Consider the following 19687-nt stretch of genomic DNA (forward strand, 5'->3'; position numbering starts at 1 on the left):
GGTCAGTTCGGGGATTTTACGGAGCTGCGACGAGGGTTTCTCCGTGACTTTGGCAGTGCGATCGAAGTCCTCTCATTTAGTGGTCGTTTGTCCCTCTGGTTCTGGCCTCACAATGTTCTAGTAGGGTCCAATCAGGCTCTGCTGCTGCCGGTTAGAGAGCTCGTTAAAGTCAACAGAGTCTAAGACTGCGAAGCAGAGGAAGCCAACATTGGCTCTGCTGCATATTATCCCTCCGTGTCCGAGTGATTATTATCTTTAAGTCGCCTCGCTAGATAGGTCCTTACGCGCTAATCTCATCTCACATGAATATCGTAAGCCAGCCAAGCGCGCAAGCGGCGGCGCCGAGCCTTGTGCAACAGACAAGCATAGTGGCTACCTACCGTGGCTTCCAGTACCTCGTTGCAACTAAACCGCGAAGACCGACGTCGCCGCCTCGTGCAGTATCTCCGGTCGAAATGAAACCGAAAGGTGGGAGTGATACGTTCCCGTTGTGCTGGACACAGTCCTGACGAGTCGTGATTCGGATGTAAGCGTGCAGGCCAAGGCAGAATCTCCGAGTCTCGAACCCGACGAACCAGGGTGGCCTGATAGCTGGCACCAAACCCTTGGTCTTGCATGATACAGCATCTGTGGATGTCTCTATCATTTGGTGTATAGCCGCCCAGATCCGGTTCTTCCAGAATGAGCAGACGAGCATATCGCCATGTTTCCATCTGACGCTAGTTCAGAACTCCACACTATCGATCGCAGTACCTGGACCTTTAGCAAGGAGAGAGATCAAGGATAGAGTCGTCGCTCAGGTCTGCGGTGCTGCGCGTCAGTATGGCTTCTTCCACGTTCACGGCCACGGCAACCCCGCTAGCCTACCACACGGTCTAGCAAGCTAATGACAGCGCCGTCGACCTAGACAGTCACTCTTTTATTGAAGTGACCGACAGAGGAAGAACCTGGGTTTGCTTCCTTTCAGGGTCATTCGTGTCCGGATCTCCGGAATTTCCTTCAATTATCAGCTTGGTTTTCGGCTGGCTGCTAATCCCGTCTGGGTGTGGCGTAGTTTGTACACCAATCAGGTTGCACATTAGGCGCAACCGACCCCATGGGGAGCCATCCCCGCATCTTGGCTCTCGTGGCGGTCTCGTGGCTGTCTTCGCCCTCGCTGGGCGTGACTATGTTACCTGCTTGTTCGATTGACTCCAAGAAATTTCGGGCCAGTGGTGGCCGAGGGTGCCAACATATAGAAACCTAATACTCACACCCCTTGTACGGATCAGCACTCTTCCTCTCCCTTCTTTCCTCCTCACCAACATCGCCTGGTGGCCTCGCGCACCGCGAATCTTCTACCCATCGCATCAGTCCTCTGGTGTAGTTGACCGGACCACGGCCTCAGTTGCCTTTGGCTGATATCGCAATGGCTACGGTGCAGGATTCCGCCAAAATGGAGTCGGTGCCACGGCCAGACTCTTTCGATGCAGGCGTTCACTCGACGCAGCAGCAGCTCGTCGAGGCTGCGGCCGCCGCCTCTGAGGCAGAAACTCAGCTGCCACGTGGGGAGCTTTTCAAGCGCTACCGGCCTGCCGCCATCTATTCCTGTCTTTTATCGATGGCTCTGGTCATGGAGGGGATGGATGTCGGTCTCATCAACAACTTCTTTGCCCATCCCGCCTACCAGCGGAGGTTCGGTAACACTTACAACGCCGACGGCGACCTGGTTGTCTCGACACAATGGCAAACGATCATCGGCGCCGGTAACAACGTTGGATCCATCCTCGGTCTCCTGGTCAATGGTTATTTACAGTCTCGCTACGGTTCTCGCAGGGTGTACTTGGTAGGTCTCCTCTTGACACGATAACTGGAAACCCGCTAATCATCTTCTCCTTTAGGGTGCGATGGTCCTCATGGCAGCCACCATTTTCATTCTCTTTTTCTCGACAAGTGTAGAAATGCTTCTCGTCGGTAATATCTTGTGCGGTATCCCATGGGGTATCTTCCAAACCCTTACCACCGCCTACGCTGCTGAAATTGCTCCCACCGCCATGCGTGGCTACCTTACAGCCTGGGTATCCATGTGCTGGGGTGCTGGCTCGTTCTTGGCCGCAGGTGTGCTCAAAGGTACCATCACCATTGAAAGCGACGCCGGCTGGAAGATCCCCTACGGTCTCCAGTGGATGTGGATCCCACCTCTTTTCCTTGTCGCATGGTTCGCCCCCGAGTCACCATGGTACCTGATTCGCCGTGGCAAGATTGAAGAATGCGAGAAGAGCCTGCGCCGTCTGGCCCGCCCAGGACACTACACCGAGCAATCGATGCGCGAGACTCTTGCCCTTATGAAGCACACCAACGAAATGGAAAGGATGGAGGCCGAGAACGCTAGCTATGCTGACTGTTTCCGGGGCGAGAACAAGCGCCGTACTCTTATTGTCTCCATGGCCTGGATCATCCAGATTTTCAATGGCCAGTCCATCACCAACTATGCGGCACAGATGCTTCGCGCTATCGGTATGAGCGCCACCAACGCCTTCAGCTACACAATGGGTATCCAGTCAGTCAACATCTTCGCCACCGCAATCGCTATCTGGGCAATGGGCCGGGTTGGCCGCCGTACCTTCTACCTCTACGGTTCTGCATCCATCGGCCTCTGCATGCTTATCGTTGGCATCATGGGTTTCGCCGTGGATTCCGCCACGGACGTCGCCATCCCCGTCGCCGTTTTCCTCATCTTCGTCCAAATCGCTTTCAAAATCTCTCTCGGCCCGACTACCTATGTCATCGTGGGTGAAATGTCCGCGTCCCGTGTTCGTGCTCAGACCATCGTCATCGGTCGTTCCCTCTACGTCTGTGGCCAGATTGCTGTGCAGCAGCTCAACCCCCGCATGCTCAACAACGATCCCACCGCATGGAATTGGGGCGCGAAGACTGGCATGTTCTACTTTGGCTTTTGCTTGCTCTGGGTGATCTGGATCTTCTTCTTCCTTCCCGAGACCAAGGATCGGTCCTTTGCCGAAATCGACTACCTCTTCAAGAAGAAGACGCCCGCCCGCAAGTTCCGCACTGCTACCGTCGACTGTAAGTTTCTGTGTCCTTTTTCTCACCGACTTAGTTTCTCCGTGACTAACTTGTTTTCTCAGTATTTGAGTTTGCGCCAGAGGACAAGCTACAAGAGGATCTTGGTGAGAAGAGTGCGATGCATAGTTCGCAGAGAGAAGTTGTGTAGCCAGAGCAACGCTAGCTGGCGCTCTTTGACATGATGGTCAGTGAGTCGTATGAATAAGGACACAATGCGTGTGCAATGATATTATTAATTCGTCCGCCGTCAAACTGCGCCAAGGTATCTTGAACCAGGCCCCGGTTCGTAATCTGGTGATGTTGTTAGCCTTGCGTGATGTAACGACTGAAATGACCTGACCAGTCGTCAACGACACGGAGATTCATGGATTGGATAAGCCATCCTATCGCGTTCAATCCTCGAGACCAAACTTATGTCCAATCTTCTCACTTGCGAAGAGCGCGGAAAGTTGACGGGGTATAAACGAGAAAGAGAAACTCGCAATGTGGATATCTGGTTGGTGGAGATCTGCATGAAAATCATTCCGTCATCAGTCAGGTGATGGAACGCTAATCCCGAAACGCGTTCGACGCGTCGCCCACGCGGATTCAGCTGCCTTCTCGTCTACGTTTTCTCCCCCCGCTTGAGCGGTTTCATGTAGTCATCCCAGTTGACCCTCTCACGCACCTCAGGATGCTCCTCCAACCAACCCTCCACATCACCCTCATCAACTACCAGTCCTGGATGCTCCTTCATCGCATCTACCAGCACATCTCTAATTCCTGTGTCGTCGTCCGGCGTAGATGTGAAAGCCTCTTCCAACGCATCAGCTAGATCCAAGCCCTTGTACTGCCAATACACATGCAGAACGTCTACCACCCCCTGTCGTGCATAGATTTTCAGATCGTCCATGTCGAAGTAATCGGCGACGGTGTAGACATGCACATGAAGGAGAAGATGAGAAGCGGACAGCGACTTGCCAGCACAAGGACATTTGCGCTTGAAGATCTGCGAGCCTTTATCAGGACCGTGCAAGAGAGCGAAGGTGCTGTGGTTGCAGTAGTCTGTCGATGGTATTGGTGTGCCTTCGGGAAACTGGTAGGTTGATGTATACATAAAGTCAAGGACGTGCTTCATGGTGATGGCGTCGACGTCGGGAATCTCTACTTCCTTATCGCTGCTCTCCTGAGATTGGGTTAGCATTGTTCAGCCGTCGATTCGGTTGATCATATGTACGCTGCCGTGGAAACGAAACATGCGCGCAAAGTATGGTGACGAGGCTTCGAGAACGTTTTTATGCGTTGCGAATCGCTGGCCCTCGCAGATGACTGTGAAATCTGCTGTTTCGTAATTCAGTATGGGTGTGATTTCCTTTGTTTTTGGCTTGGAAGGCGTCGGCGGCGTATGCTCTGCATCGATGGTCTGAGTCGCTTTGACATGTGGTGTGGTAGGGACGGTTTTGACGTCCCCATGTGTTTGAGTTGTCGGCTCCATATTTAGCGCAAGTTGGAGCAGAATCGACTGTTGGATAAAATCAGTACTGAGATTGATAGAGTGTGATTGTGAAGATCACGAGAAAAGAACAACCCTGGAAATTTGTCAAGATGTTGTTCTGGTCGTGATAAGTGTTTGCGCTATTCACTGTCGCCTAGAGCGGAAGAGGAGTCACTACCACGGCCTTCTTGGATCTCAACTCCACCCGTTGATAGCGATGATATTACCTTGGTGATCACTAGAGCGCCTGTGATGGGTTAATAGTGGTCATACGTGTGGATAGCCATGCAGGTAGAGATGACATGCCTAGGCAATCATGCGGTGATGAAAAGATCGTCCCGGTTCCGGTCAGCTTTGCAGGGATGAGGACCGTGTTGATGCGCACACCCGCGTCGATCCCGCGCATACCGGTACATGCATGATTAGTAGGGTTTGTGATGACATTGAAGCGTTATCATTGTTTCAAGTCAAGTGTTTCATATGTAGGAACGACAGGGTACTATGTGAAGGAAGCGAATGTGCCGAATGATTAGGGCTTGACCTCAGACTACAGCCTGGCGATGCGTAGGCTAGCGCCAAATCCTGCACTACCAGATGGTTTATTGTTGATAGTATGTTATCATCGATGCAGCCCCAATACACAAGGATTGCTTAGGAGAGCGTGAGTGGTGACGTCACTGTCTTGCGGACTTATAGCGGGGTTGAGGAATGTCTTGTACGAAGACTGGTAGCTCTACGATACGCACAGATACTACCAGCAGCGTGGTATCTCTCGTCATGTTTGGCTTCCATGTGTTTTTACTGCTACAGCTTTCCTTCCTTCTCCCTTCCGCTTTTCACTCACGACTCTCCTTTGACTCTCTCACCCACTAATTCACCCTCAAGCCTTCCAACATCATGAAAGAGCAGTGAGGAGAACAAATAGTGCGTAGGCGACTTGATCCTCACAACAGGAATGATAGAGCACATTCAATCCGTTCCTTGTTAAGAGATTCATTGTGTACCCAAAGAAGTTAGAGAAGCCACCATGTCGTCCACCAGAGCACGATGAAATGACGAGCCCATTCAACTAACCCTCATTCATATAGTAACCAAACCACCCCCAAAAGTCTCTCAGAAGCCCTCGATGCCCGTCTACCATGCATCCTTTTCACACTTGACGCTCCGATAAAGCCTAGAAAGTCCATCCGCATAAGCATCCCCCTTGCGCGAATCAAGGAAATCGTACGCCTTATGCTCCCCACTCGCGCATCCAGAATCAGCATACCATTTACAATACACCCCAGCATACTGGATCATGGACGCCGGGCCCTGATCTGCAGGAGCAAAGCTGACGCATTGGTGCAGCGCGTTGACGGCGTTGTTGGTGCAGAAGGCGAAGTTGCGTTGGCGGCAGATGGATGTGGAGCCAGGGGAGGTGGACCAGTGATAGAAGGGGTTACCGCGCTTCGCCAGGTTGGAGGGAACGACGGTGGAGGAATCGATGGAGGCGTGTGTGTTGACTGCGCTGACGTCGGCTGTCGAGGTGGCACCGGTGCCGCCACACCATACTCCAGCTAGCTTCTCTACACCCCATCCACTAAACCGTGCATCTTGGGTTGGGTTCGACATGTAGCTAAAGTATAAGTCGCCGTCCATGCAGCCTGGCTTGGTGTAGTATTTGCAGAGTGAGCCCTTGGCTTGCGTGATGACCTTGGCTTGGTAGGCAAAAGGTCCTGGGAAGGCTACACATTCGTTGAGAGTGTGTAGAACGGTGCAGTGTGCTGGGTCAAGACTGGCCTCGTTACAAATATACAGGTCGGCGACTTTGAGGGATGAGGTACTCAGTGCTGAGACTGAGTGGCCAACGGTCACTTGGATGTCATTTGCTTTGACTCGGGGGAGAAGTTCGCTGCGGGTCTTAATGCTCGCGGGTGGAATGTCGATTGACTCCAAGATGGTACACTGTGCTGAGCTGATCTGCTGCGCAAGTTCGGTAGGCTGTTTCAAGTCTTTCTCTTCTGAGTTCAGGGTATGGAAGACGGGAGCATCAGGACACGCGGACTTGCTGTAGAATAAGCATTCAGAGCGACCGGACTGCTCAAGGAAGTGGATCGAATCGGGGTACATGGGTGTAGGAAAGTCGACGCAGCCGTTCAGTGCGCTGACCACTTTGCGAATGTGTGTATTGCCTAGATCCTCTCCGATACGAAGCTGACCCCATTCGAGAGTAGGCTCAGGAACACGGGCCCGAATACTCGCAGGCGCGACAGATTCGAAGATGGTACACTTTGCCGAATTGATCTTTTGTGCAAAGTCGCTGCGGATCTTCCAATCCTTCTCCTCGTCATTGAGAGCATCGAGCATAAGAGGTTCAGCACACTCGGCCTCAGCGTAATACTTGCAGATCGTGAGACCAGATTGGTCGAGCGTGCGAGTTGAATTGGGGTACTGGTGTGTCGGGAAATTGACGCAACCGTTTAGTGCGTTGACCACCGCGCGGATCTGTTTATTATGAATATCTTCACCAGTGCGAAGCTGACCCCGTTCAAGAGCAGGAAGCTTAGGAACTCGCGAATCTAAAGTGACTAACGACGAAGCCACAACGGACAACGGCGAGTTCACAATCGTGCCCTCGCTCATCACAGGACCATCGCGCTTGTCAAAAGGGTGCTTGCACATTGCGTATTCAATCTGCATGCCTACCTCCGGCTCAGTCGGGTACGACCACTTCGCCTCCCGAGTATCAAGGGTACGTAAAACATTGCCATCTTGGCAGTCGCGCTGGTAGTAGTCGCAGACGTAGCCTTGCGGCTGCTCGATCCAAGTGACTTGCTTGATCGTTTCGTTGGGAAGCCGGTAGCATTGATCCAGAGCGCTTTCCTCGATAGATGAGACCTGAGTGTCTGCGTACATGTGCGTGGCGTACACGACGTCGGTGACGGCAGAATCGTCGGCAGTATCTGGGTCTGTCGCGTATATAATGTCGGCGGCGGTGGCGAACGCATCTTTATCGCGCGCATACATGTCAACAGAGCCGTGAGGCATCTCCGTCTCATCAGGCATGTTCCAGATACCACACTTGACGTGTGTCATCTTCTTGCCAAGGTCCGACGCCATCGGTTCGTCCGAGTAAGCCGCGTCCTTGGGCCTGATAACGACAAGAGGCTTGCGACCAGCTCCGCAGCCGTTGTTCTCGTAAAAGGCACAGATGATGTCGTATCGTAAAGACGTGTATTTTACGTCGTGAGCGACGTGGTTGTTGAGCTTTTTACAACGGTTAGCAAGCCCCTCGTCAATATCCATGCTAGTAGTGCTACTGATGATCTTCGCGATGAGTGGCAGATCTACCTTGGAGGCAGTGGGAATGGCGACGTCAGAGGATGTATCCTCGTCTCGTGCACTGATGTTAGGAAAGCCATAGATTCCACACTTGACGTGTGTGATCTGGCTGCCAACTTCCGATGAGATGGCCTGATCAAGGTATCCGAACATGTTAGGTTTGAGGGTCAGGAGAGGAGCGCCATCGCAGTTGGATGCGAAGAATTGACAGGCAGCAAAGTTATGCTGGGTCGTGTGCGCGACACGACGACCGACGCGATCGCTTAGCCTGGTACAAATGTACATGGAGTTCTCCTTGAGCTCAATACTGGTAATGTCACTGGAGATCCTCGCAAGGAGATACTTTGTCTTGGTCGAGGTGGTGACTTCATTGGTATCCGTCCTGGTGGACTGACCAATGGTCGTATCGAGAGTCACATCTTCGTCGTGGGTCTCAAGCTCAAGCTCGCCAGCATCCCTCTTCCACTCGCCCCTTCGACACAATGCGTACTTGAGGTTATTCCCAAACTCTGCGGGTGGCTCAAACCTATGGGGCTTATCAATGGTCCGGGTGATGTACCGTACATTGCCGCTGCACCCGTTGCTGTCGTCGTAGAACTTGCACATCAATCCCGCCTTCTGGACGATGATGGTGACATGATGCGCAACATTTGGAGAAAGCTGCACACACGTATCTATCCACCTGTTTGGAAAGGCGTTGCCGTAGGAATCCTCGGTGCAGATGTTCAGAAAGTGGTTCCTGGAGTCGGGTGTGATGCAATTGGAGACTGGAGAAACGAGTGCTCGGCTTTCGTCGGGCTGAACGAAAGAGTCAAGGTCAGGGGAGGATTCATCCTCCCCTCTGGCCTCGATCTCAGCGACATCTCCCATCTGTTTTCCCCTGCACATTACAAACTCAGCTCGCTTACCGAACGGGGCAGGGATGTCGGTATGGCGATTGACGGTCGCGATCATATACTCGCTATTACAGTGGTTACTCCCATCGTAGAAATAGCAGATGATACCGTCTGATTGAGACATAGCAGTGACTTCATGTTTAACATTGAGACTAAGGGCCGTGCAATGGTTCAGTAAGTTGAGACCCAGAAGGTTGGTGATGCCAGTGGTGTGGCTGCCGCAGACATGAAGAAGCCATTTTTCGGGGTCCAAGGTACTGCATTGAGGGGGCGCACCAGGCACGAGATTGGACTCGACCGTGGGTTGAGAGACGTCGGGGAAGAGCTGGACGGCGGAGGACTGTGGTGTGGGCGCAGCGATGGCAAGGCCGACGAGGCCGAGCAAACCAGCGAGGAAATTATGAACTCGCATGATCACTACTGCGGGAATTGCCTAATGGTTCTGTAGCTTATTGCGGACGGGCAAGTCACCTACGTTGTCCAATCAGTCGCTAGACCGACCGAAACAGCGGTGGACTGAGTTGGCTATAGTAGCAGCTCTAGGGCTACCGAATAGTCTTGGTAGTGGCTTTCACAGCCAAGTTGAGGAAAGAAGTAGAGGAGAGAGAGTAGGTGGAAGAGAAAGGAGCAGGAGAGGAAAATGAGGGAATTGATATAGAGCGACAGCGAGGCCAAAGAGGGCGATTGACAGGCGCGCTCTTACCACGTGAGTGACAAACGGAGCTTCGACCAGTAGGAGAAACAAGATGCGAGTGAAAAGTAAGAGGGGCAGTGAGAAGAGAATGCGTGATGGTCAGTGAGACTCATCCATTCAACCATGCTACAGCGATGACCCACGACCGACAAGAGACGTCCAGCATCACCAAAGTAATGGAAGAAAGGACGACGAACTGATTTCCCTCCTTTCCCTCCTATATTCAAACACAGCCTGCGTCTGCGATATGCCAGATGCTATATAGAACACCTCTGCGCTACAAGGCTCAGGGAAATCAGCAGAGGAGAAAAGAGAGAGAGAGAGAGAGAGAAACGTCCACCATTCTCCCCTCCGCCTCCCCAGACCACCAAACCCCACACATTGCCTCCCTTCTACGGATCAAGATCCCGATTAATATTATACTGTCGATAGCCAAATCCATCCATAGTGACCCAATGGCCCAGGGCCTCCATCTCAGCCCACACCTCAGGATACCTCATCTTAATCCACTCCTCGACCCTGCGCTGCCTCTCGATATTCGCCGTGCAATTGAACCAGCCACCCAGACTAATTTCGTCTTTCGTTAGCAAAAAAACTTATCCTCTGAAGAATTCCAAGAAAAACGCAATTTGGGTGAGAAGAAGGGGGGGGGGAGAAAGAAAAAAAAAAGAAAAAAAAAACTCACATATCCAAATCCGGTCTCCACCCCCAATCCTCCTCCACACTCTCAACCAACTGCAACGCCTCATCATGATTATGATTCCTCGCCACAGCACACAAATACGCCGTCCAGATCCTCTTATCAATCTCAACATCCTGCTCCCTCAACCTCTTCCAAATCGCCCTCGCATGCTCACCTCCAGCGTGCGTCCCCTCGGTCGCTCTAAACGCAATCGCCAGACTATTATAACTCGGCCCTTCTCTCGACTCGCAAATCTCGCGCCAAAAGCCGAGTGCTTTCCGGTTCTCGCCCGTCGCCGCATACGCCAGCATGAGGGCGTTGCGCAGCTGGGTATCCATTTCGACATTGAGGTCGAGTTTGAGTTGGTTGTGCGCGAGTTCGAGCGACTCGGCGTCCTGGCAGCGCGCGAAGCCGGTGAAGGCTGCAATGTAGACGTCGCGGGTTGCCGTGTGCGTTGGGGAAACGTGGTTGCGCATGTGGAAGAAGACGTGGCATGCCATGTCGGAACGGTTGCGACTGAAGAACTCGTTCATGATGGGTATGCGGACTTCTCGGGGTGTTTCGGGGAAGACGTTGCGTAGGATTTGGTATCCGTCCCAGGCATCTGCTGTGCTGGTTTCGCCGTCGTGGATGAAGACGCAAAGCGCGTCCTGGATGGTTGTCCGCTGTTCGGGGGAGTACTGGTGTGCGTGCACTTGGAGGAGGTCCATGGCGTCATGGATTTCCCCTCTCCGGAGATGAAGAAGGGTAAGTGCTGCGACAGTCTCTGGGTCAAAGTTGGCTTTGCGCTCGTGGAGGTCGTCGACCATGGCCATGAGCTCATCAAAGTGATGTTGTTTCGATACGCAGAGGACGCGGATCAGTTCGTTGATGACTGCAACACTGCGCTTGTCGCCAGAAAAGAAGCCTTGTAGGTTGAAGTAGGCAGCCCTAGCCCCATCGAGGTCTCCAACGGAGATGCGGTATTGCATCTGCATCATATAGGTGGTCTCGTCGGGGTGGATCCCGCGCTTTTCTCCTAGGACAATGTAGCGCTCGGCCATGTACGGGTCTTGTTTCGACATGCAATGCTCTACCAAGGCATTGATAGTTGTAGTGTCTGGCCGTATCACGGGGGTAGTCGGGTCCTTGCGCCGTGCTTCGTCATTCCGGCGTACTAGAACATCCATCATGCGAGCGATTTCGTCTGGGCCTTTGCCAATCGCGACGGACCAGAGAAAGATTGCGTCCCATGAATCTTTGGATGGCATGTCATCTTTGAGCATAGTTGCGATTACCTGCTGACCAAAGGTCAAATCGCCCTCTGCGGCACAAGCCTTGAGCAGTGCAGAGCTGGTGCTGCCCAATGGCTGCGTAGGCTCCTGGTTGAGTTTGGTGTAAACAGGCTGGGCATACCAGTATTTGGCCTTGTCCAGGTCTCTACGCTCAGCGTAGAATGATACAAGTTTGTTTTGAGCGGGTTTAGTCAAGGGAATCGAGGCTTCTTCGAAAGCATCAATAGTCTTGGATACCTCGTTCAAATCGCCCTCGCGGGTGACTCCTCCAAGTATGGTGTGCCAGGCAGCCAGTATGGTATGACGTATCCGAGAACTTGCAGTTGCGTCGTATTTGAACGCTTCCACCGCCATGTCTCTCGCTTCGGTAGTCGCGCCGAACAAAGACAACACTTGGATCTGTTTCCACTTGGTGTACATGTCGAGTGGGATGCCCATGTGTTCCACTTTCTTCTTCTTCTCATCCGCCCCTTTGTCCGACTGCTGCTCCATCAACTTGGCCATTTGATCGACGACAAGCCGGCCGAACATAATGTGCGCATTGCCCAAAACTTCGGGCCGCTTTGAAGTATCCAGCAGTTTCTCCATGACATTCTCAAGATCCTGCCTACTCAACCACGGCTGCCCGTCTTCTCTTGGGTTTCCCAGCAGATATTGAAAGGCTTGATGTGCGCTCGCTACGTGCCAGTCCTCGAAGGTGCCTTTTCTCTGCGCAAAGAAGTCTTTGATTGCATCCGCGACCTCGCTCGGTTTCGGCGGCCTGACGGAGTTCGCCTGCGCATATGACACCTCGGCCATTTTACTCAGTCCAGGCGGAGCCTCTGCAGGCTTGAGCTTCCGACGCTGTTTGAACAGATCTCCAAAGAAGGTCCGCCGCTGGGTTTGTGGGAGCGAGCGGGCGCCGTGCTGCGTGACTACGCGGGGTCGAAGGGCTCGGTAGCGACATCCTCGGTATAGCAGCGGCTCGTTGGCGATGATGTTGCGGAAAACGACGCGGGTCAGGTGCGAGGGCATGGCGGCGAAGTTGGCCAAGTGGTGGACAAAAAGCGTAGTGACGTAGTTGTTTGGGTGCAATTGGCGCACCGAGAAAGATTGTATCTACACGAACAGGGTATCCATAGGCGGAGGAATAGTATTTACACGAAGAAGACGAGACGGAAGTAGAGCGCGGGGGTCAAGGTGCGAATGAGGGGAGCATTGCGGGAAGCTCTTCTCTGCCGTGAAATCATATGGCGCTAAGAAAGTCCAACCTCCGACCACCGAGGCCGCTCCGCATCGCATCCCGAAAAGTCACCACGACGACGGCAAAGGCGACACACCACCTGCCAACATGTCCGTGATGCGATTACCACTTCGGCCCCTACCCTCGCCAGGCAGAACCTGCATGCGCTACTTCTCTTCGGCCTCGAAGAAGCAAGGTGAGCCGACAATCCCTCTATTCCACACACACACACACAGACATGAATCTAACACCACCCACAGAAGACGTCCTCGACATCCTCAAAACCTCCACCGCCGGCCGCCACCCTTCCAACACCGGTGCCCCATTCCCTCCGAGTTCCCCATCCAAGTCCCCGTCCACGCCCCCTCCCACCTCCGCCTTGTCGCGCTTCGCCCGCGGCGCCGGTCTCGACAGCACCACGCCCTCGCGCGAGCTCGCCGAATCCGAACGCATAGCCCAGTACCAGCGCCAGATATACCGCAAATGGCAGCCCGGCGACGTGTACTCGCCGCACGACCTCAGCGGGACCGAGCAGAAGAAGTGGAAGTACGGGCGCAAGAAGCCGCAGCAAGATGCCTTTGATGTACTGGGCATCAATCCCGTCCTGGAGTACAAGAATTTTACCATGATGTCCGAGTACATGACGGAGATGGGCCGAATAAAGCATTCAAAGGATACGGGCTTACGGCCTAAGAATCAGAGGAAGATTGCCAAGGCGATACGGAGGGCGGTTGGGCTGGGGCTTATGCCTAGTGTGCATAGGCATCCGTTGGTGTTGAAGAAGAGTTCGCCAACCAGGTTCTTGTAAGAGAGGGGTTGATGTATGATAACAAAGGAAATCTCATAGGTATACATGGCAGCATCGCAGTATATCGTTCATCAGAGTTGTGGTACCACGTGCGTTACGAAGAACATGATCTCTTCGGGCTTGAAAAGGAGACGATATGCGCCAGAGACGAGGGAGACGTCCACTTCCTCGGTCCAATCGATAGGACCTGATACTTTGGCAAGAGGAATTAATTCTTCTTTACTTGCTAATCTAGCTAATAACCCGTCTGGTTCTTGCCTTGCTTCTCAATCCACATCTTGATCATCTTCTGCTGCGCACTCACAATCTCCATAGCATGATCGTCATCGTACAAATCATACCACCCGGGACTCTCATGCGGTGGGTCGCCCGCCCACACCATACCAAACTCATTCGCAAGCTGCGTCTCGGGTCTCCAGATACCGCCGTAAGCCCAGGGCGAGGTACCAATGTACGCGCCGCCATTACGAAATTCGTCCATGACGGCGCCAATAATGGTAGTAAAGTAAGCATCTTTATGCGTCGTCGAAGCCGTCGACAGATACGGATACTCTTTATCCTCATTCTCCCAATTATCCCTCGCCATGCCGAATTCCTCAAGGAAAACCGGTTTGCCAATGTCCTTGGCCCACTGGCTCGAATTCTTCATAAAGTCACGCGCAAAATCTTGTGCAGCGACGAGATTGGCGTCGGTGGCGTTGTACATGTCGTACACGCCCCAGTTCTGCACCCAGCAGTGCGTCGTGGCGTAGTCGACGGTGGAAAAGTTGTTCACCCGCTTGAAGTAGTATTCGCCTTGCTTGGCTTCGAGACCCACGCTGATGAGCTGCTTGGGGCCTAGAGACCGGATGTAGGCTGATATGCGGTCGACCCAGGGGAAGAGCAGGTCGTCGGGATTCGGCTCCAGGAAGATGTTGTATGGGCCTGTGTACCCCAGTTCATCACTCGGCTGGGGTTCGTTGGCGAGTTGCCAGGTCATGATGGTTGGATCTTCGGTATATAAACGCCCAGTAATGGTGTTGCGTCGGCTCATGACGGTTTTGATGTGGTCTTTGTACCACGTCTCGGCTTGCGTGTTGTTGTAGATCAAGTTGGCGAAGCGCGTAAAGTTACTGTATGGAGCCGCGTCCACGCCTTCTTCGGTGTAGTTTCCCCATCCCGTCCCGGGTGTTTCGCGCTGCGGTGGTGCGGTTAGGTTCCAGGACTCTGGGTAGGGAATCGCCGTGTTGTTGTTGGCCCAGGAGACGTATTGGGCAAAGCCGCCGCTCCATTGCCATTCGTTGTTCAACGTCATGGTGGCGCGCATACCGCGTTTTGACATCTCCGCCAGGCAGATGTCGAGGCCTGTGAAGACGTCTTCGTTATATTGGCCCGGGGCGGACATGAGCGGCGGGTTCATTCTAAAAGGCTGTGGGGTTGGAGCGCCTTCTGATGCGGCCATAATACGCAGGTGGTTTATGCCTTTCGATGCCATTTGGTCGAGCTCTGTGACTAGGCGCGAGTAGTTGCCGCCTGCGGATGGACCTGCGGCGAGATTCATACAAGCCCAGTAGTTGATACCTTGATCATGGTCAGCCTGTGGCATCAAGAGACCTGAAGACGATTTTACCAGTAAGATAGTATAATCCATCGCTATTATACAATCGCAGTCCATCCACATAGACAAAGTCGTCGTCTGGAATTGCACTGTCATTACCTCCTCTCGGAAGCACAGAGCCCGCAGCCAGCGAGGCGAACAACACCTGAAGAGCTGCTTTCATCTCGAGAACCCAAAGATGCTAAGAATGTGGCTTGGACACAAGCATACGACAAAGGATTACATCGAAGCTTATATGCCCATCCGCGCAACCCGAGGCTCCGGTCCGACTATGCCAGTACCCGTGAATATCGCCTGCGGTTGACATCATGTGCGGAGGAAGAACGCCCCGACGATGCGACCTTCTCCATTGGAGTGGAGATCATCGCTCTCTGCTGGAACGAGGTCTATAGGTAAGTTTTTCCGGAAATATGTAAACATACGTAGTGAAGGTAGGGATACTGCTTCCGGTGCGTGGATCCCCGTTGTAGTCTCGGAGTGTGGGTCTCCGTGATGGCTTGGGGATAGTGGGACGAGAAATGCGGATGCGGCTGGGGTTCGTGCAGGTAGCAATTGCCAAGCTCCGAGTGCCGATGCAGACATGTTAGGGAGCAGTCCGTGCACGTACGCGTCTCGGTAGCTCAGCGAGGCAAGCTTCTTCATCGCGATCTTGGTCGCGGCCCAGCTCAACAGGCACACCACTAATCCGCCAACATGGATATGGACGACGAGGAAAACGACGAGATAGCAGCAGCTATGGGGTTCGCTTCGTTTGGCGGTACAAAGAAACGTAAATTCGACCACTCGCCCAAAGCCAAGCCCGATGCGAATGACGCGAGCGGTGCCAACTCGACTGCACTGGGCGTGAGAACAAAAAAGGTGGCGAGTGCAGAAGATGTCAAGAGTGAGAAACTGCAGGCCCAAAGTAATACGCTGGGTAGACAAAAGAAGAATCAAACGGCAGATGCAGGTCTTGCCAGCTTCCTAGCACGTGGCCAAAATCTTCCTGAACACGCGCCTCCGACCGCAAGTGCTCAAGCTCCGGCAGCTTCAGCCGAGCAATCTGCTGGGGAGATGGTGTCTTTTGGCGGTCCTTCAATTTCTCGAACAGAGTTGAATTCGCTGCGCAACGGTGTCAGGACGGAGAATGGAGATACAGCGTACTTCCTGCCCAGCTTTGTTGAAGACCCTTGGGCGAGGTTGAGGAAAGGGGGGAGTGGATGAGTGAGTTTCTTATAGACCTGTATGAGTAGTGTTGGGTACTGACCGTGAAGGGTAGGCGGATGTGAACTGGAGTCTTTATGTTCAACTACTTGGAAGACTGTCACAGTTGCGCGCTGTAACCAAACAACATCTGGCCCCTATGGACGTGCGCATGTACGGATTTTTGTCTTGCATCATTCTTGATACTCTGCTTCTCCAAGAAGCAGCAAAGGTTTCAACGGCCGCTACGCCTTGTATGATTCAGCAATGCATTCAGATAGTAACCGCGTGGAAGGACAGCGTCCAGGAGTGGACATTCGCGTCTGTAACGATTAACTGCTAGCATGAACACGAGCGCGGAGCAAGTATATTTTGGGTCGGAGTTTTCCAACGAACCTAGCGTAAGGCGTAGTTGACATGTGCGCTATCCCTTCTTTCGTTAGCATCAGAATAACTTAGCGTGTCCCTGGAAACCGACCTTCCTACCCCGCAAACTCTCTCTTCATGCTCGTGAAGTTCAAGGAATCGTCAACATGGATAGTGCAGCAGATCTGGATGCTTTCTTCGCCTTTCAGGATAACCAGTTCGGCTCAGATCAAACCTTGGACGATGGCACTTTCGCCGGTTTGTCCGAAGCACTGGCAGCTTCTAACGCTGCATCCTGTCAGTATAACGAAAATTGGATGATGGATTCGTCGCTTTTGGATCTATCGAACAACTCTACTGCATCTTCGTCGCCCTTTCCTACGCCAAGCGCTTCAATCTCCAGACCCAAACTCGGCAGCCGCTTCTCCAGAGAAGTCATCCGTACGCTCAAAGATTGGCTTTCTGTTCATCAAAAGCACCCTTACCCTACTGAGAGTGAGATGCTGGCCCTCCAGGATCGTACGGGATTGAACAAGGCGCAGCTCACGAACTGGTTTGCGAATGCCCGTCGACGCGGCAAAGTGCAGAGCGTTCGACCGACTTCGCCGCAAGTAAAGAACTCACCCACCTCTCCCATCGATATCATCCCGAGACCTGGCACACCTGCTGTCAAAATGGCATCGAACCACAAAGATCCGATGCAGCGCTGGGTAGAGTCGCCACCAGAACATGAACCTGCGGCTGTTGGCGATATCGCTCGTGCCATGGCTTCCACTTCACGTGAGTCATCTTGTCAACCTTGCAACCACTGCGCTTTGTTCGGTTCAGTGAGAATATTTTACTAACTGTGCTCAGGTGAAGATGCTGGAGGTTTTGCATACCATCAGCCATGGCAGTCACCATATGCCATGTCCTCAGCAAGCAGTGCAAGAACATCGCAATCGAGTGAATTTTCAGGCCATTGCTCATCGGGATCCCAAAACTCTCTCAAAATTCGTCGTGCTCCACGCAAGAAAAGGGTCGCACGACGCCGACGTCTGGAACCAGAGATCACCCTACCTATCAGCATGCCGTACCAATGCACCTTCTGCACGGAAGTCTTCAAGACCAAATACGACTGGCAGCGTCACGAAAAGTCGCTCCATTTACCACTCGAGCGATGGATTTGCGCGCTTCAGGGCCCTCGTACTACCAAGGAGTCGCTCGGAGAGCAGTGTTGTGTCTTTTGCGGCGAGGTTCGGCCGGATGACGCACATATTGAAGCGCACCACTACTCGGCATGTCAGGAGAGAAGTCTCCAGGAGCGCACATTTCACCGCAAAGACCACCTAGTCCAGCACCTCCGCTTAGTGCATGGCGTCGAGTTTTCGGATTGGTCCATGGCCCGCTGGATGCTGCCTATACCTGACGTCAGATCAAGATGCGGATTCTGTGGCATCACGATGAGTACATGGTCGGAAAGAACCGATCATATTGCTGATCACTTCAAGTCTGGTGTGACAATGGCCAGTTGGCAAGGTGATTGGGGGTTCGACGCGTCTGTTGTACCATTAGTCGAGACCGCTATTCCTCCTGGTACGATACTGCTCGGCTGGTCTTTGGAGATTCTATCAAACTGACATCGCTCTAGATCTCATCGATTGGGAAAGAGGTACTCTTATTCCTATGAAAGGCAGCGATCCATCTTGGGGTACCCCGCCAAACGCATACGAGCTGCTCAAAGTTGAGACCGAGTTCTTCATCCAGCGCTATTTCGACAAGCATGGCCACCTACCGGACAACGATACTATGCAGCTGGAAGCTTGTCGCATCATCTTCGCGGCCGAGACTACTTCCGTTATGCCAGATCGTCTTAATGAGGTTTCATGGCTTCGAGACCTGATGATGTCCTCTCCTGAGTTGACCGAACGCGCAAGGTTTCAGCCCGTCCGATCCTCCCGCGAGAGCAGGCATTTTCCGTTACGGATAAATGCCAAAGACCATTTATTCGAGCAATGCCCTTTGGAGGCGCAACTCCGCGGCTTCGTCACCCAGCGTACTGCAGCGGGGGAGAGTCTTGACGACGTACAACTGTACAACGAAGCATGCCAGATCATTCGACGCATGGAACAAGAGTCTAGCACACCATCCGACGTGTTTGCGAACTGGATCGTCAAAGGCATCTACTCTGGCACAAACTGGATCTTGCCCTTCAAGCAACGCGCTGCCATCTACGATACCGTCACCACCACCGATTTCCCAACAGAAACCGACTCGAGTCAGTTATTACTCGACCTCTCCTGGCCAAACTCTCCTTACAAAGAAGCTTCAATCTCGGCTCTCGGCACCGCAAGTCCTTCCAAACAGACACACGACTTCTTCACCTCCTCCCTCCCCGCTTTCCCAGAAGACACGCCTCCTCCTCCCATGCTGACCGAATCGACGACGACTACTGCCACGCAGGTAGACATGTATGGTCGCTTGCGCTCTTTGCTACCCGATGACACCAATTTTTACCGCATCTTCGATAGCGATATGAGGCGGTGGGCGGCGTCGACGCTCTCGCCCAAGAATCCGAATTGCCATGTTCCGAGCGATGAGGAGATTCAGCATCAGGCGAGGTGGATCATGTATGATGGGGATGATCCGTGGAATCAGACGCCGGCGGATTTTCCGAATTGGTTGTCGAGGTTTAAGAGGGAGGTGGGGATTGCGGGTGGTGCTGGGGGTGGTGCTGGGGAGGCGGGGAAGTTGGGGGATTTGGTGGGGTAGTGGGTGGGATACTCGAGTTTTGTCTACCTCTTCCAAAGCCTTTCGCCTTTGTAGTGTAGGATGTGCTTGTGCATAGTCATGTGGGACTAGCGTTGATTCTCAGATGTCGTGTCGTCGGAAAATACAATGATCGCTCCTTGTCTTCGAGGTTTAGACGTGCTTTCTAGTCGTGGAACTAGACAGTCAATCTGAATCTCCCTCGTCTGAATCTCCCTCGTCTGAATCTCCCTCGTCTGCATGCATTTCTAGTGGGATCGATGGTGACCAATTCTCCAGAGCTTCTACAAGCGCTATATGACCATTGATTCTGGCAGTCTCAATGACAGTCGGACCAAACTCGCGATAGTCACCATCACA

At 53.0% G+C, this 19687-nt stretch overlaps 8 protein-coding genes across 8 annotated transcripts; 4 read left to right on the plus strand and 4 right to left on the minus strand.

Annotated features, from left to right (window-relative positions):
* The first annotated feature begins 1873 nt into the window (after nt 1-1873).
* CC77DRAFT_1023991 (MFS general substrate transporter) lies at nt 1874-3313 on the plus strand. Its single transcript, XM_018525777.1, has 2 exons — nt 1874-3063; nt 3126-3313. The coding sequence occupies exons 1-2, from the start codon at nt 1896-1898 to the stop codon at nt 3209-3211; spliced, it is 1254 nt and encodes a 417-aa protein (XP_018382076.1). The 5' UTR covers nt 1874-1895; the 3' UTR covers nt 3212-3313.
* Nucleotides 3314-3715: 402 nt separating this feature from the next.
* CC77DRAFT_894067 (hypothetical protein) lies at nt 3716-4444 on the minus strand (the record flags this gene model as incomplete). Its single annotated transcript, XM_018533515.1, has 2 exons — nt 3716-4228; nt 4280-4444. Coding segments are annotated over 2 exons (678 nt in total), but the record flags the coding sequence as incomplete, so codon positions are not given.
* An 894-nt stretch (nt 4445-5338) lies between these two features.
* Nucleotides 5339-6656, minus strand: CC77DRAFT_1023996 (hypothetical protein). Its single transcript, XM_018525778.1, has one exon. The coding sequence runs from the start codon at nt 6644-6646 to the stop codon at nt 5672-5674; it is 975 nt and encodes a 324-aa protein (XP_018382078.1). The 5' UTR covers nt 6647-6656; the 3' UTR covers nt 5339-5671.
* Nucleotides 6657-9545: 2889 nt separating this feature from the next.
* Nucleotides 9546-12591, minus strand: CC77DRAFT_971138 (hypothetical protein). The gene is made up of 2 exons (XM_018535828.1): nt 10134-12591; nt 9546-10015 (listed from the first exon to the last, which is right to left on the minus strand). The coding sequence occupies exons 1-2, from the start codon at nt 12416-12418 to the stop codon at nt 9841-9843; spliced, it is 2460 nt and encodes an 819-aa protein (XP_018382079.1). The 5' UTR covers nt 12419-12591; the 3' UTR covers nt 9546-9840.
* A 143-nt stretch (nt 12592-12734) lies between these two features.
* On the plus strand, nt 12735-13434 carry CC77DRAFT_1065103 (ribosomal protein S18; the record flags this gene model as incomplete). Its single annotated transcript, XM_018528788.1, has 2 exons — nt 12735-12822; nt 12887-13434. 2 exons carry the CDS (start codon nt 12735-12737, stop codon nt 13432-13434), a joined length of 636 nt encoding a protein of 211 aa, XP_018382080.1.
* Nucleotides 13435-13669: 235 nt separating this feature from the next.
* On the minus strand, nt 13670-15194 carry CC77DRAFT_997212 (glycoside hydrolase; the record flags this gene model as incomplete). The annotated part of the gene is made up of 2 exons (XM_018536508.1): nt 13670-14994; nt 15044-15194. The coding sequence occupies 2 exons, from the start codon at nt 15192-15194 to the stop codon at nt 13670-13672; spliced, it is 1476 nt and encodes a 491-aa protein (XP_018382081.1).
* A 536-nt stretch (nt 15195-15730) lies between these two features.
* On the plus strand, nt 15731-16234 carry CC77DRAFT_943966 (hypothetical protein; the record flags this gene model as incomplete). The annotated part of the gene is made up of 1 exon (XM_018534936.1): nt 15731-16234. One exon carries the CDS (start codon nt 15731-15733, stop codon nt 16232-16234), a length of 504 nt encoding a protein of 167 aa, XP_018382082.1.
* Nucleotides 16235-16746: 512 nt separating this feature from the next.
* On the plus strand, nt 16747-19330 carry CC77DRAFT_1065106 (hypothetical protein; the record flags this gene model as incomplete). Its single annotated transcript, XM_018528789.1, has 3 exons — nt 16747-17359; nt 17435-18154; nt 18210-19330. 3 exons carry the CDS (start codon nt 16747-16749, stop codon nt 19328-19330), a joined length of 2454 nt encoding a protein of 817 aa, XP_018382083.1.
* Nucleotides 19331-19687: the final 357 nt, after the last annotated feature.

This window comes from Alternaria alternata (assembly GCF_001642055.1).
Source record: "Alternaria alternata strain SRC1lrK2f unplaced genomic scaffold CC77scaffold_21, whole genome shotgun sequence".
Taxonomy (NCBI): domain Eukaryota; kingdom Fungi; phylum Ascomycota; class Dothideomycetes; order Pleosporales; family Pleosporaceae; genus Alternaria; species Alternaria alternata.

Excerpts from the sequence above, each read along its gene's own strand:
- CC77DRAFT_1023991 (XM_018525777.1), top strand. The coding sequence starts at position 1,896 with ATGGCAGCCACCATTTTCATTCTCTTTTTCTCGACAAGTGTAGAAATG. Across the intron at positions 3,064-3,125 it reads CCGCACTGCTACCGTCGACT|TATTTGAGTTTGCGCCAGAG; the intron begins GTAAGTTTCTGT and ends TTGTTTTCTCAG.
- CC77DRAFT_1023996 (XM_018525778.1), bottom strand. The coding sequence starts at position 6,646 with ATGTACCCCGATTCGATCCACTTCCTTGAGCAGTCCGGTCGCTCTGAA.
- CC77DRAFT_971138 (XM_018535828.1), bottom strand. The coding sequence starts at position 12,418 with ATGCCCTCGCACCTGACCCGCGTCGTTTTCCGCAACATCATCGCCAAC. Across the intron at positions 10,016-10,133 it reads TGGAGACCGGATTTGGATAT|TCTGGGTGGCTGGTTCAATT; the intron begins GTGAGTTTTTTT and ends AGACGAAATTAG.